The sequence below is a fragment of the Cydia strobilella genome, chromosome 3 (genome assembly GCF_947568885.1).
Source record: "Cydia strobilella chromosome 3, ilCydStro3.1, whole genome shotgun sequence".
NCBI lineage: Eukaryota > Metazoa > Arthropoda > Insecta > Lepidoptera > Tortricidae > Cydia > Cydia strobilella.
Window position 1 is genome coordinate 13147934 of NC_086043.1, and position 16989 is coordinate 13164922.

A 16989-nucleotide genomic window follows, 5' to 3' on the forward strand; every position below is an offset into this window, starting at 1 on the left:
TTACTGATCCAAACACGTAGGCTGATCGGCAAAAATCCGACGCCTACTCACATACTTTCTGATTAGCATCATGAAAGGCACGTAGCTACCAGGAGCAGAGAATGGCGCGATGCGATTATGGGTATAAAGATAGGTACAATGTTGGCCAATAGGCTGGATACACCTTTAGAAGTTATTCAGTTCGAATTTGCATAACTTTGTTGAGTTTTTGACCAATCAAGAATAGTTTATAAAAAAATCGTTTCTGATTGTAGTTAGGTAAAAGTCTTCCTACTTACCTATTTCAGATTGAATTTCTCTAAAGAAAGGATTTAATGTAAGGTAGACGTCCGAGTGCTCGTCACTGTCCCACCACATGCAATCATCTTTAAACTTAATCATCATCTTTGTTAATAGAAATGACAGCAGGGTGTCATATATTGGTTGGGCATGTCAAGCACTAATGGGTTTGTACCTTATCATTTTGCAGTTCGCTAAATACAAAGGAAGTACTGGCCTCAACGCAGTATTAATAAATAATAATTTAATTGGTAAACTGACAATACGTACAATACAATCTCGTTTTCCTTTACAGTTTACTGATAAATATGAATAAGCATTAGGTATCAGTGTAGTTCACTGCGTCGAGTTACTAACGATGATTCACTTGCCTGTACGATTGTGTAATTTTAATTAGTTAATTAGGTACCTATATATTATTAGGTATGGTATGTATATTACGTTAAACAAGATGCATAAAAAGAATCCATACGTTTTTTATGTGGGTGTATCTTATTTTTCTATAACCATGTAAATAAAAGTTATTTTAAGTTATTTCCGCAACAATTTTTTACTCAAACCTGGTAAACACAAACTAGATAGTTTACCGAGCCATCTGGACCCTGCCCTGCACCCGCCCGGTTGAGATACTTGTTTAATTTTAGTATTTCTCGGAACAGAATAATGGCACTTCGATTATAACCAGTCGAGTGTTTAAAAACATCTTTGAAAACGAGACATTGCATATGCACTTAGCGAGGATGCAAAATGGGAAAAAGGTAAAAATAAATAAGTAGATGATACTTAAAGCAGTTAGCCGGCCGCAGGGAAGCGCCCGCGTCGGGCCTGAGCCTGACGGACAATGTCAGAGACCTAAGCACATCTAGAACTGGCGGCCTCATCAAACATCAAACATTTATTCAGCAAATAGGTTACATGGGGCACTTTTACATGCCAATTTTTACAAACAATAAAATTAACCCAAAATTACAAAAAATAATTACATAAATATAAATGTCAAATTACACAAAAAAAACTAATAAAAAATATACAAAAAACAGAAGTACTAAAATTGTTTAGAGATGTAAAAGTCTCTAGGTTTCAGAGATAAAATGTATATAATAATAAAAAAGATTATCAAATTATCCAGAGATGTAATGGGTCTCCAAGACCTGAATTGTTATATAATTAATAAAAAGACAAGATATTAAATCAGACAAACAGACAAGAACCGAATGAAGTGCCTCACGTTAATGCCACTCAAAAGTAAAGTTACATAGGTAAAATGAAGCCCGTGTAAGCTTAAACAGACGTCTCCACAAACAGCACCCGTTCACGAGTATGACGCGTATTTCAGCCATCGTCTTCCTCAACCTTCATTCGGGAAAGTGGACACGCTAAGGATGGCAGTGGCAGTGGCCTTTAAGGATGACCGGGCCGGAGCTTCCAGCGCTTCGTTTTCTATGGAAAGCACCACGTGATCATCGATCACCCATCATAGAAAATGACATGTCGGACGCCTCGGCCCGGGCCCGGCCCGGTCTAGCGTGAGTCATCCATTAGTCGACACCACCTTACCCCTAGTATGTGGAATTGTGGACCCCTCGTGGAGTATGAATACTATGAAACAAACAAGTTTTTTGACGTAGCCATACCTACCTTACGCAATAATAGATGCGGGTACGCACGTGCTATACCTGCGCCAAATTTCACACAAATTAGTATTGGCAGTACTAACTACCAACTAGTAGAGTAGCAGATAAAAACGGCCATGACACACAAACCTATAGAACTACTCGGATAGTCATCTCTTATTTGTGTGTTTTTAGCATTTCGCCATTACTGTAACGTACCTACGTAAAGCAGATACGACGACAAGATACCGCTTTTTGTTCATGATTATTTTTAAACTGAAGCCAAGTAGAACATGCGTTCGCCAAAATTACTCGAGTAAGAGTAAGTAATAAGAGACGGGTTAAAATAAGTGACAGATTGCCTAGTGACCGATTATGATGTCTGTAGAGACTGTAGAGAGAGCGGATGGGCCAATAAGCATGGTGTGACTCACACGCACGCGTGTTCACATGTTAGTGGGTACCTACATAATTATGTACATGTAGGTATGTATCTTGTTGCCACTGGATTTCGTTTTTTATGCATTATTAGTAACATACATTTTATAAATTATAATTTAAAACCTACTTTTGAAAATGTCTTCTATTGAACTCCTTAAATAAAATCACGTTCGGATTGCAATACGTTAATGCTAAGCGCTGCAGGGTTCCTGTCAATCCTATATTAAAAAGGTACACACTGAAAAATAAATGAGTAAATATATTTATATCTACCTTTACATAAAGCACATTCTAGCAAATATGTATGTAGCTACTTTCCTGTACAGGTTCTACACACATAGTCCTGTAGACACGTAGTAAGGTTGTGTTGATTCGCTACAATTAGCATGCACCTGTGAAAGATGACATTGTGGTGCAATGAACAAGTTAATCTCTAACCCAGCATGGATTACGTCCTGCACTTAGCCTAGCCAGAACATTGTAGGTACCTAAATACTGTAAGCAAATTACATGTTTTACCTACTTGAAATGAGCTGCATCAGAATTGCCCAAATTTAGGTGTAACCTATATTTAATACAAATCGCAACCAATTATTAGGAAATTTAATTTATTCAGTTCTGAGGGAAATGGGAACCGTAAATTGATTTTCATGTTACAGGAAGACACAAAAACCCACAAAAAATACTGATGTTAATTGGACGAAACCAAATTACCAATTAAGAATTTCCGCAGCCGGGCCCCGAATTTAATTCAGTACTTTACAAAGAAGGTAGGAGAGTTATATTATTGTCAGATTAAGCGTACGATGATGCGGTTAACTGCCGGCCTAGGTTATTCCCACTACTTAACTATCTAGTGCAAGCACGAGAGCACTTACATAACCAGCGTAATTGAAACCACTAGATTCGTATCAACTACGCAGAGCGCACTCGCGCTGGTTCTCCCAAGCTCACGACTGACCCGCGATCGGTTAGCGATCGTAATTACACCCCTGTAAATCAAACGGAACCCACTTCTCTGGGTGTTACGCAAAATGTTCTTGAAATCGCTTTCTACGTCGCGTCAAGTCCACGCTGCTGAGCTGTGATAAGCCTTCTTACGTAATCGTCGGCTGCAATGGATGTATATAGGCACTTGCCTGCCAACGACGTCATTGCGAATTTATGGCAGGGAACATAATATCTCGAAAGGTCAATCGCTGCAAAAATATTTGCCAGCCTGCAAAATTGCGCACTTTCGGCCGGTGATTCTGTAGGACGTATACGTCAGGAAATCCGTTAAAACAATTCAGTGCGATGTTTTTTTTAAGGCGATGGCTCACAGACCACAAAAAATAGTAGGTAGGTACTATAACGAATCGTTATTTAACAGCAGAAAACGACCGTTGATCAGGGCCGTGTCTAAATGGCCCGCAGTTTGTCAGCATCATCGCGACGCAAACCTCCAAATTGCGAGTAATTAGGTTTAATACCACTCGCCATTTTTTGTCTCTTCGCACCATACCTCCAACTTACCGAATACCTTACTCTCTGTCTTATCTTACATACCAAATTAGATTATGACTTAGGTCTAAACGAACATTCGTGAATCCCTATATTAATATCTTGAATCCCTAGCTTAGCTTGTCGTTGTTTAGGTTTGAAGCTAGTTAATATCGCTTTCAACGTTTACCACAAGTAACTCTGTTTCTCCTTACTCGTGTTCGAAGTTCAAGTCTTACTCGTAACTATGTATCTTCCTTATTGTTTTGTTATGTTAGTCATATAAACAGCAGCCTACCCGGTTGGCGTTGTGCCATTGCGTCTCCGCCATACGTGGCCCACAATAAACGTTAACTAAGCGCGTACTTGCTCGACGCATATTTCAATACAATTAACAAGCGGTAGAACTATACCAGCGATTTTTTGCCGGCCGCGTGTGAAGAAGCGATTTCACTGGGAAACGCGGTAGTGGTACCTTTCGCTCGATTCGTCGGCGGATAGAGAACAGTAACAACAGCTGTGCCACTTCCCACTGACCTTTGTTACAATCCCACTCCAAGAAAGCAGTGGTAATCTATCAAATGATGCAGGGTTAGGAAAATCAATAACAGCCTGCTGTACTTATAGGATTCTTTAATTATTGAGTTTTGAAGACGTGCCATAACTTGTGTACCTAAGCTGTTAGTGGTGTTACTTAAGACACTACACGGAACGGGCTTTTAAAAGAAAATTCTTTCACGCATGTTTTTCTCTCCATATTTCTGCTGTAGTCACGCCCGGGCTTGATTGAATACGTCTGTATATATGATGAGTTCAAGTATTTTGTTCTCGTTTCAAACCTCAAGTTTCCTATAAACTTCCGCCGTCTTAGGCATATACCTATCTATTTACTTCCAAGGGTTTGCGACTAGAGAATATCTAGTAGACGGATATTGCGTAAATGTCTGTATTTAAGTTACCTAGGTATTAAACTTATTCGTTCATGGTTGGTTGATCACTTGATATCGATATCGTGTTTATGTGACACTTTCGATTTATTTTCACTACAATTGTAGGAAGGTTAAACATGTCGACATTGAACTTTGCTGCGAGTAAAGATCTGCGTTAAGAAATTGGCACAACACCAAGTGCCCTGTAACCAAACGTAAAATCGGCAGACACACATGATTCGACACTATGGCTGTATACTTTTGTAGTCATATCTAAGTTTAAGATTCCCATAGTAACTATATAGTACATTACTACAAAGGCCGAGATATAGGGAGATAGGGACTAGCTGGCCGAGTGTGAGATATAAAGGGCCGGCAAATACAGTGTGGAAAAAATTAATGGGCCCTGGAGGTAAAGTGCATTAAAACCTTAAGTTAGCTCATTTTACTTAAAGGTAACATTCTATTATTTAAAAAAAGAAACAAAACTACGTTCACACAAAGATAGATATAACTCCGTAATAGATGGATACAGTCTAAGAAAAAAACGTGCCTCGAAAATCAAGAAAATTTGATTCTCGTTCAGAGGGCGCTACTAGTTTTGGCCTACAGTCGTATAGATGGCGTCGACGGTTTCGTTTGTTATTTAACAATTTTAACGCATATCAGTGAAAGAACATGGGTCAAAATCATAAAAATAATTAATGCAAATAAAAAAAATCATTTATCTATATTTAAATACATTCTATCGTATTTTTATAAATCTTCATTTTTAGTTTTAAAGTGTGTCGACAGATGGCAGTGAATTTACTGGGGTTACAAAATTTACTATGACAGTAACGCTCTAGTATAAGTTACTCTATGGTTCACAGATGAATTTAAAAAATGCTATTTTATTCCACTAGTCGATACAGTTCATGTTAATGTTAAAATTTCGCCAAGAAACATTAGATCTTACACTCGTCTGTCGTACAAAATATCAAAACATAGTCGTATAAAATCTTTGAATGTAATAGTATTTTTTTTTTAACAATAAAAGAATGTTCCCTTTAAGTAAAATGAGCTAACTTAAGGTTTTAAGGTACTTTCCCTCCAGGGCTCATTCATTTTTTCCATCCTGTATATTTTAATACAATATTGGCGGCCTAAAGCAAGCTGAAGCCGCCTGCTAGATGCCACAAGTGACGTACTTACATTGGATTCCCGCACAGGAAACTTATTTACTGCTTTATATCTTACTCGGCCGGCAAATTCCCCTTCTCCGGTCTATGTGATGTACTATTTTTGATACTTACTTATTTTGCACGTGACGAGTGACTGGAGTTGATGAAAATGATGAATTTCAACTCTCGAATATAATCCGATCGCTAATTTTGAGTTGTATTATCATCATAGTTTTTTCAACCTACCTGCAGCTTGCGACGCATCCGACAGCCGTAGATCGATTTTAGCTAAATTAAAAGTAACAATGTAGTTTATATTTTTCAGGAATATAAACATCAATACCTCATCGAATCATCGAATGAAAACTATAATAGTAGTGGACCCTATAATGGGCGTGGAACCGGTAATGGGACATAAAACCACAAATCCTCTAAAATAAGTATCTAAAAGTAGTTTATAAACACTGGTAATATTTTACCATAAAAAAGAGTCATAGAGCTATTTAAGTTTGACTTTTTAAAGTAAAAAGTTGTCGTGTCACTGAAAAAAATAACCAGTAAGAATTCTTAACAACTTCGCTAAGAGAGGTGAGTTCATATATTAAATTTTAATTAATTATTACTTGGTGTAAACTAGAATGTGTTTTGTTAATTGCATTTACCATGAGATAAGATATACAACACACTATGTTGTGACTCCAGAGATGTAAAAAAATAGTGGTATTTTGCCCAAACTACATACCTCCTATGATGGGACAATTTACATAATGATGCTTCTCATCACATGCGTCATGCAGGGAAATATCACAAATACTCCAAATTTCCTCTTAAAAGTCCCATGACTCCCGTTACTAGTGCCGCGGGCCAGGAACAGATTTCCATGACCAATCGCCTCCCGGGCGAAAACTCGTATAGTGGTTAACGGCTATGTATGATGAACCCTCGTGAACGTCAGCTGCCGCTCCGTTGGTGGGTTGAGGAATGGCAGCAAATAAAGTCTATAACAAAAATTTAATCATCGCCTTCCGCTTGATACTTTGTCAGATGATAGTTTAGATGCTATTGTGAATGAACAAAATGGTCAGCCGATTGTATCGCTGTGGAAAGGCCGTGTTACGCGTTTCGGTGGCTGCCATTCCTCAACCCACCAACGGAGCGGCAGCTGACGTTCACGAGGGTTCATCATACATATTCATATTCTTTATTAAATTTGTATTAATCATACATTGTCATGGATGCATAATTTACATTATTCATATTATTATATACAATAGACATGTCGGAAATATAAACAATTAAAATTAGGTATCATTGTAAACATTGGAAAAATAACAATAACAAAAAAAAAGTCAATAAAACAGCTATACCCCGTTCCAATACGTTAGAAATGATAATATACTAGCCTCATTGGCCTTCTAGAAATTCCTTAGCCGAATAATACGCCTTTTGGATCAGAAAACACGATTTTTTTTTTAGCCGTTAACCGCTATACGAGTTTTCGCCCGGGAGGCGATGACTGACGAAATTTGCGCATGGCTCGCGGTCTATTAGATACTTACAATAATTAGAAAATCAATTACTTAGACGGAGAATAGGTCCCTAATACATTAATTTAAATTTCCTGGAAAATAGTCTTTCTTTTTGCAAGACAATGCCACGCCAGTCGCCACCCCAGCTCACCCTCCTTTCCACGTGCGACCACCGCTGTATGTTTTATGAATGAGCTCAGCAATTTTTACTTCCCGGCATTACTTTGCAATCATAACAGAGGCGTTATTATAAAAATACTGTTTTAGAATATCGATGAGTTGGCCTCAACCGACGCCATTTGTCTACCTAGAAGTCAATTATTACAATATGGAAATGTTTTAAAAGTTTTCGCTTTGTTAACCAAAAATATATGATTTTACTTTTACCGTGTCACGGAGATAAATCCATACATTTATAAACGGATTTCATCAGGTAGCGGCGTGTCCCAGTCCCAGGTCATAATTCCTAGCATAACATGATCTCAAGATTAGTAACATCTGTCCTTTAACGAAGGTCCAAACCATCGTGGTTCACCTTATGACGAGCCTGGCGAATTGTTAGTGTCAAGATTTCAAGAATGACAGCACTGTGCAATCGTACCAATAAAACCAAACTGCTTGGAGACGCAAACGCTTTGCATGTTACATTACAATACAACCCACCTAATATGCAACAACCATATTACCATACCGCACGCAAAAAACTCCAGGTACGTACTTACCTATAAACCGTCCACTTTCGAGATATACCTATACATACTTAGCCCAGTCGGTAGTGACCCTGCCTACGAAGCAGGAAGTCCCGGGTTGGAATCCTGGTAAGGGCATTTATATATTTGTGTGTTTATCACAAATGTTTGTTCCCCAGGTTTGGATGTTTTCTGTGTATAAGTATTTATGTTATCGTCGTCTAGTACCCACAACACAAGCCTTATTGAGCTTACTGGGGGACTAGGTCGATCTGTGTAAATATTGTGCTATAATATTTATGTAATATATGTATACAATTCGATATGGTTTCACTTCTGATGAGTATTGTTGTAGGTATCAGAGATAGATACGTTGGACCTGATGACGTAGAGATAGGTATGAAGTATGAATTCGCATTTAGGTCGGGCATAAGTAACGTCATCGCAATAGGTAAACCCGTTAAATCGTATATTTATATGAAATAAGTTTAGGCGAGTGTTTGATGTCGAGCGAACTTTATGGCTCATAACCATAGAATCAGTAAGTAATGTTGCTGGCTGAAGTTTCCGTCTAACGACGTTATTAAAAAAAAATCGAATGGAAAATATCACAATGAATTTGATCTAAATTTGTTATGATCCAGATCAAATTCATAGATTCAGGACAAGTGGACATATCTTCCGTATATTTCAACTGGAAAATTAAGTATTAAATTAACCTTACGACTCAATAAACCTTAATCAACATTTACGAAATGATTAACTTGTATAATGAGCAATCGTTATTAAAGTAGGCCCATTTATAAGCCCATAATTTAATTAAACGACCACCAATGAGTTATAAAAGGGCGTGGTCAAAGCTCGTCGACCTTCCTGAGCGGAAGTCGTTGTCGATGCATGTGCCCTACGGTTACCATAAACAACCCAATCCTGTACGTACCTACTCATCGTATGCATACCTAATTGACACTTGGATTGTGTGGTAAGTAACACTATACCTAGTCTATTATCAACAATGTAGCACAATGACAGGCAAAACGGCACCTACAATGTCCATTATGCTTGTGTTTCATGGAAATAACTTGCCTAGTATACATTTACATTTATCATTATCATTTCCATTGTAAAGTTTACAAGTTAGAAGCATTATAACGGAAAATAACCTTTTAATACATTTACAAAGAAATTACAATGTTTTGTTATTGTTATACAATATCGTAAGGTTAGAAGCTCTGGCGGAAGCTAGAAAACTTGTTCCACACGTGGTGACGTACTAAGGGCCTGCCTGCAGGCACTGCATAATACAAGACACATTTCATTTTGTTATTGTGTCCTATGCTTAACACAGCACGTGTTCTTCATCTCACTTGCTAACTGACAAACAAGTGCAGCCCAATTTTTGTCTTATGCTTTTTATAGGATGAACGATTATAGCTTACAACGGAAACTGTACAAAACATCTGTTTAGAAGTCCCCTTCGGCCGCTCAATGTAAGTCTCCAGCCGGCCATTGTTAAAATTTCTGGAAGGCGTTCGCCCAGAAAACAATGAACGTTTCGTAGTGCCGTTTAAGCCGTTTTACTCGAATAAAGTTTCGAATATGTCCAATATTGTCTAAGATACAGTATTAAATGGGACATCAAACTGTGATGTGAAATAAAAACAGACACCAAACATATTAACCATAAATCAACGTTACATGGTTGGATGTTAGCGTGATATAAAATAATGAAACCACGATTTCTTTTTACAAATTATAAATTTGCCATCTAACACACTGTGACATTATGCCAAAATGCTGAAAATGTGTTATTTTCAGATATCTAACTTAGTGGAAATATTTTATCATACCTAACAGAATAGTAAAGCGAAGATCCATAACGATAGCGACCATAACATACCTATTAGGTAAAATTTATGATAATACGACTATGATGATTTACTCAGACATTAGTGATTTATTATAAGATATACCTAATGCGTATTGCGTTAGTGACTTTTGTACCTTTGTAAGCAATACGTGCCGTGAGTAGTCGGTAAGTAGATAATATGGCTTAAATAGACACACCATGTTCGGCACAGCCATCTGAGCCATGCAAGTCAAGGTGGCCGCTTGCGCAACCGAGAAGCACGAAGCGACGCAGATCAAGAACCAATAATTAGCATATATACTACAGTTAAATCAGTACCTACACGGTGAGTTGGCTAGGAGTTATAAATATAACACTTTATTTGGCACTGGATAGTGTAAAAACTGAACTAGGTACTTATAAAAAAAAGTACATTGCGATAAGCACTTCTGCACGCTTAAGACCTTAAGTCTAGGAATCAAGATTGTTTATCGAAGGTATCTATCGTAATTTAGTCGGCAACCTCCGCCAGCCAGCGCACAGCTCACTACAAGCTCTACAAGATTACACAGTTATCAATATCGATTACGTATGACTAGTCTTGACGACTCTCACGAGAACAGAGAAACCACCGATGAAACCTTGTAATAAGGTTAGAATGCGGACAGCACGATGACGTTGTGGATAAATGTGTAACGCACATAGACACAGTTATTCGATTTAATATTAGAACCATTCCATTAAACCCACTGCACCAGCATTGATTGTTTCCATGAGAATATTACTCATGACTCTCATGAGAACAGAGAGGCGACCATTGACGTCGACGTAGATTGTAAACAACTGAACTATTGTTACTGGGGCCCATTGCGTACTCGTACTATAGTTAGCTGGGAGCCTATTATTTGATAATTACTCATGGACATGAAAATAAATTTTGAAGAGTCCTTATACGGGGAATGGGTCAAAGCGATTTGAATTCTTTGTTCGCAAGTTCCCTAGCAAAACTGACCGCTCTAGTTTGATTAGATACAATCGTAAGAGCTAAAAACGTTTATATTCTATTGTATTTGATAAATTCAATTAGGTATCTTGGGAGATAATTCAGAGCGGCCACAAGGCGCGTGTTTAGAGAGCGTATTTATAGTCGCCCCACACGCAGTAGCTGCGTTGTTCTTCCTGTTTCTCGCCGAGCGCATCGTGTCAGATGAACCAGCAAGGAGTAATTTTGAGATTCGTAATATCAATGCGTAGTCGGAGATCTTCCTTATAGTGGTACACTAGTGATGATGCGATCAGTGGCGAGAATAACGGCATAGAGGTGCGCGGGAGACGCCCGACCGCGGTCTATTCCCGGCGGGACCTTGCACACTCACCAAAACCCCACCAATTACAAACATTAGCTACATTTATAATACACTTAGAACAGACAGATCTGTATTACATTTCTACCCATTTGTACTTGGGTCAAACAGTATAAAGAATTGTAACGTGTACCTAATTTCGTTACTAAATTCCATCGGATGAATTTTATGTCATCGTGTATTTAGTCATTGAACTAGTTGTGGTTTTATAAACCAACCAAAATTCAAATGATTACATAAGTATGTACATGATTTCATAAAGTTAGTTTAACTTGGTCCCGAAAATACCACCAATCGCCTATTAGATCATACCATGCATATCTTAATAAAGCTGTCTTAATGAACTTTCCAGGTACAAGTAAATAGGGACTTAGATTGTTGATATAGTATAGTAAGCACAGCCATTTCATATTGCATCCAAATAGACATTAGTCACGCATCATTATCATATTATTGCGAGTATGAGGCCTTCAATAAATTACTTTACTTAGATAAGCAACATATATATTAACTTTCTATTAACATTGAGTCGAAAAAGAATAGCCACTCGTAATCAATCAGATGTGACTTTTCACTCCAGGCACTTTGGTATGCAAGGCGAACTAAAGAAAGAACATAGGTATACATACCTACCCTACTCCAAAACAAAAACAACCCATCCTCCGTCATTCGTGTAAAAACTTAAGCGACGTGTCTAAAATAGGCACATACATGTTTGATTCTGACCTATTATCATACCACGGCCTCCTAAAACATTCAATTGGCCATTGAAAGGGCCGGACGGTCGCATACGAATGCGGGGGCACAATGTGGCTTGATTACATCTGAATGAATAAACAAGTTGCGGGCTCAAGTGCACTCTATTATTATGCTTATAAAGTCTGTCGGTGGCTTCGGTTGCCCTCTAAACCACTATTAACAACCGAAATATCTACCTATAGAGTATGACATTGTTTATAGTAATGTTTTTCGAGATTGTACATTTTACATTTTGCCGCGTCCTGCAACCTAAATAATGATGTGTCGTGAGTTTTCACGCCTTAGTTACGGGAGTGACATGCTATATTGGTTTTAGTTATGTAATCAGCCGGTTTTGTTACTTTACTTTTTTATAAATGCGTCATCATTGTGCATTTTAACAAGATGAGTCATAAAACTGAACCGAGATTCACTCCTGTTAGAAATCACTCGCCTAAATACAGAAAGCATATTTTTTAGGGAAATATGATAATGTTGCCTATTGATACATTATTTTATAAATACATCATTTTGTACATTCAGTAACTATTTCAACAGAATGGTTCATAAAATAAAAGCAAGTCATTGAAATCTCATGTTCAGGTGAAGCGTCACTAGACGAGGGGAGCTATTCCCTTTGTGTAACTAATCAATAACTGGGACCGGGACGCCAGCCCTGCATTCCGGCATTTTCGGATACTTCCCAAAATTCCCGATTTAACATATGATACTTGCATGCGTATAGTAACTAGCCTATACCTATAAACAAACTAATTTCAATCAAAGCTTTTTCTTTCCCATTTTTAGACATTCTTAAAATGGTAAGGTAGGCTCACTTTTATAAATTTAAAGCCCATAGGATAGTGGTAACACTGGTAACAACTGGCATTTTCTCGATACACATGATTTACGTGATGTACGAGTACGAGATGCCTACTCAATAGAAAAGAACAAGACAATTGCAATTGGCCTGAAAAAAATAGGTAAGTAGTACAAAATATTCGTTTATGCAAACCACCTGCCTAGAAACGTAGAAAACATGAATCACTAAGTTGACCACATATTTTGCAAAAACTAGTTACTCATTAGGAAAACATTTAAGGGTATATATAATATATAGAGGTACCTATTGTCTTTTCAACGGAAGGGAATTTATCCGAATGAATGATTGAAGACACAATGAGTTTATGACAAAATGCAGCTATAAAAGACAAATAGGAACTTAGATTAGCGCCGGCTTCATGGAGCAACCGTTTACAAATGCCCTCACCCTCGAATGGGTTCATTCTTGCTAGTCAACAAATTCCGGAATGTTAATAGTCAAGCCGATCGGTACTTAGTAGGGCAACCTTTACATTCTCGGCCCAATGCTTCAGGAAGTAAACATCTGGTATTACAACACCCGCCGTCAACGTCCGGGCGAATTAGCTCTATCTGGGCCGGTAACGGCACCTAAAGTCTACCTACCCAGTAGCGTACCAATATACTCGACAAGACAATCATGGTCAACAAGCGGTAACCAACTATATTGCACAGTGTGTCGTTCCGATATTCCGAATGACTAGTAAGAACAACCAAAAATTTACAGACTAGGACCAGGACCAGGAAATCGTAAACAACTTAATTATTAAGCGGAAGAGACTGCTGCTACTGAGAAAACTACATTGACCTGCCTAGTTTTAATGAAATCTCAACCAACGAACACTTGATAGATATAGGATAACTATAAGCAAAGTGACGCAAATCGCTAGAAACTTCCGTAATTGAATGATTATGTGAATCATACACGCAAACCAGAGGTAAAAGATATAACGTCAACAGTATTTTTATATTGTGAAGCACTGTAATGATTAGATAACATGACCGTGTTTCACGCCAGGATGTGTAAAAATCACGTATGTGTATGAGATTGCAACTCAAGTAGGTACTGAGGAGTGTTGTAAAAACTGAGGATGATTGCGCATACCGAACTTCATGGTCCAACAGATGCCACAGTTTATCGACACCCGCCTCACTCCTCGATTGCTACAAGTCCCGTTACCTTCGCAACACTATTCGGCCCAGTGATCAACAAACAATCTACAATCGTTTTAGCGAGTCGAAACAAGCGAGAATCGTTAGATGGCCCTTAATATGTTTATAGCCGCTATTACTCCGTAGGTTAAATTATGGACCGCAACAATGCTATGCCAGTCAGTTGTGCACGACACGCGATTTGAAATCGGCGATAGTGCACAGTTGAGCGCCCACGTGCTATGTGACAATCGCAACAAAAACTCTGCGATTCTTACTTTGATACCGTCTAAACACCTAAATTAAGCATAATTATTATTAATAATTTTGGCGTAAATACGACTTTCGTATGAAATCGATATAAAAAGGTACCTAATTTAAATCATATTATTAAATAGGTAGGTATTTTTGCAACAAAATATAGCCCTTGTGTGGAACTGTAATACCATATGTTAATAGGGAGTGCCTATGCCTAAGATTTGTTTTTATAGGTATCCAGATTCCAGATACTAAAAACAGACAGTTTGATTGATTAGCCAATCTACTACCGAATATGCTCCTATCCTACTATCACTAGTACAAAAACAGAGTGAGGTGGTAGGTACTAAATTTATTTATTTAGTTGATTGTCATATTTATTGATTTTATTTCTGAGATTTTTCTCACTGATTTTGTCTCATTGATTTGAAATGTGTCATTTTTAGTGCGCCTGCCACATTATTTCTCTGCCACCTTGGTGCGGTTATCATAATAATATGGACTATTTGATAAACTAACAAGAAACAACATTATAACACAGATTCAAGTTGTTAAAATGATGACCAAGCCAAATTTACAGATTAATGTATAAACTTTATCTACATAAGGTAAAAAAAATAGGTTACCTTTGTGTCCGATGAATAAAACTTTTTGTGTAATCTCCCACTTAAAACTTTTATTTATAGATACTTTGTTATATGTATTATCACAAATCCTGGTAGACTTTTAAAACACAATCACGCAACTGACAAATCTTACTGTATTTTCTTGATTACTGATTTCTCATTTAAACATAATTTACACAATAAAACACTATCTGTGACTCGACTTAGGTGTAATGGGTTTTTCATCACACTCCACTCTACACAATCTTAATAGTTTATTGCATATTTGGATGGCTTTTTAATTCTCTAAACTGTCCATGTCCTTTGACATCATTAATCTCATGAAATTATATACAAAGTTTGCTAATTTACTTTAATTAATTGTAATCTTTCAAATGACACAGCTTCTGCTTGCGTCTGACATTTGATAAAAGAAACTTAACTTTTTAAACATGATGATTTAAAGAAGTGTGATCCAATAAGGATACTTTCTTCATCAAATGCGAAAATGGTTATTGCGGGAGTATCTACAAGTACTAAAGTATGAAAATATAAGATAAAGCACCTCGATTGGACAATGGTATGTATCAAAGATATTAACAACGTGATATGACGCACATCGCGGCCGGCTCGGTGCCGGCGGGCCTGCTCGGCGCCCCGGCGCTCCGGCGCGGGCCGCGGGCGCCCCGGCTCGGGCTGCGGGCGCTCCGGCACCGGCCGCGGCCACCCGGACACCGCCGCGGGCGGGCGCCACACGCTCTCCCGCCTCGCCGAGCCCTTGCAGTCTTACGAGAAATAAATGCCACATTACACTAGATATTAAAGCACTGTACAACAACAATAAGTTTTCTTTTCTTTTTCAGGGCTAACGTTCATTTCGCGCACGATTTCCGCGAACATTTCGTTGACGTTGGTGCGGCTCTTGGCGGAGGCCTCGACGAAGGGGCAGCCCCACATCTGCGCCAGCGCCGCGCCCTCGGGCTGCGCCACCTCGCGCTGGTGCTCCAGGTCCGCCTTGTTGCCCACCAGCAAAATGGGCACTCGTTCTGAACCCTTCACGCGCGTTATCAATTCCTTCATAGGCTTGATGTCTTGAAATGTTTGATGATTCGTTAATGAATATACTACAACGAATCCTTGGCCGTTTTTAATGTAGAGATCCCGCATAGACGCAAACTGTTCCGTGCCCGCAGTATCCAATATTTCTAAAACACATGGTGAATTGTCCACTTCTATTTCTTTCCTATAGAAATCTTCTATCGTGGGGTCATATTTTTCCATGAAGCATCCGGACACGAACTGCACAGTCAAAGCACTCTTACCGACCCCACCCGAACCCAAAACCACAACTTTGAATTCGCGCATGATTGTGTTGTCTAAATCACACTTGCCAGACTTCAATACAACGTTTCAGAAACGTATTCACTGTGCTATAAAAATGTCATTGCTATGTTGGTTTATGACTCACTCGGATGCGATCACTGAGAAACGTTCACTTGCAGCAACTTTATTAATTGATAAACAGCAGCGCCATTTTAGTTCACAGCGTAGAAATATAGGTCCAATGGCATCGCGGTATCAAAATCACATCAGATGACGCGGAAGCAACTCAACATTTATCAAACTAACTTGCTCTCTGCTATAGCTGACTGATCGCGGCAGCAGGTTGGTCAAAGCACTGTGTTGTCTTGTTTGATTGGTGAATGGATTGCACTAACCGGAAGCCGGTAATACCAGGCACGTTTCTAATTTACCCTGTTTGTATTATTGGTACTTGTCATAAATGTGGACGATTGTGCCGTTCTGGGATCGGGTTATTTAGGTACGAGCGACGCTGTCGCTAGATAACACAATTCATAGATGCTGCTTAAATCATCTGTAGATGGACAAGGCCTAATGATGATGATTATTGGTTTATTGACACGGCTCACACCACGCTCACACGCACGCTTGTAGTAAAAAAACAAACTTATAGTGTCGCCTTTTGTGAAAAGCTTATATATTCTGGCAAACTATACTTATCGGTCATATAGTGGT

At 38.4% G+C, this 16989-nt stretch overlaps 1 protein-coding gene across 1 annotated transcript; it reads right to left on the minus strand.

Moving 5' to 3' along the window:
- Positions 1-14995: 14995 nt before the first annotated feature.
- On the minus strand, positions 14996-16651 carry LOC134755883 (ras-related protein Rap-2c). The gene has a single exon (XM_063692520.1). The coding sequence runs from the start codon at positions 16315-16317 to the stop codon at positions 15772-15774; it is 546 nt and encodes a 181-aa protein (XP_063548590.1). The 5' UTR covers positions 16318-16651; the 3' UTR covers positions 14996-15771.
- Positions 16652-16989: the final 338 nt, after the last annotated feature.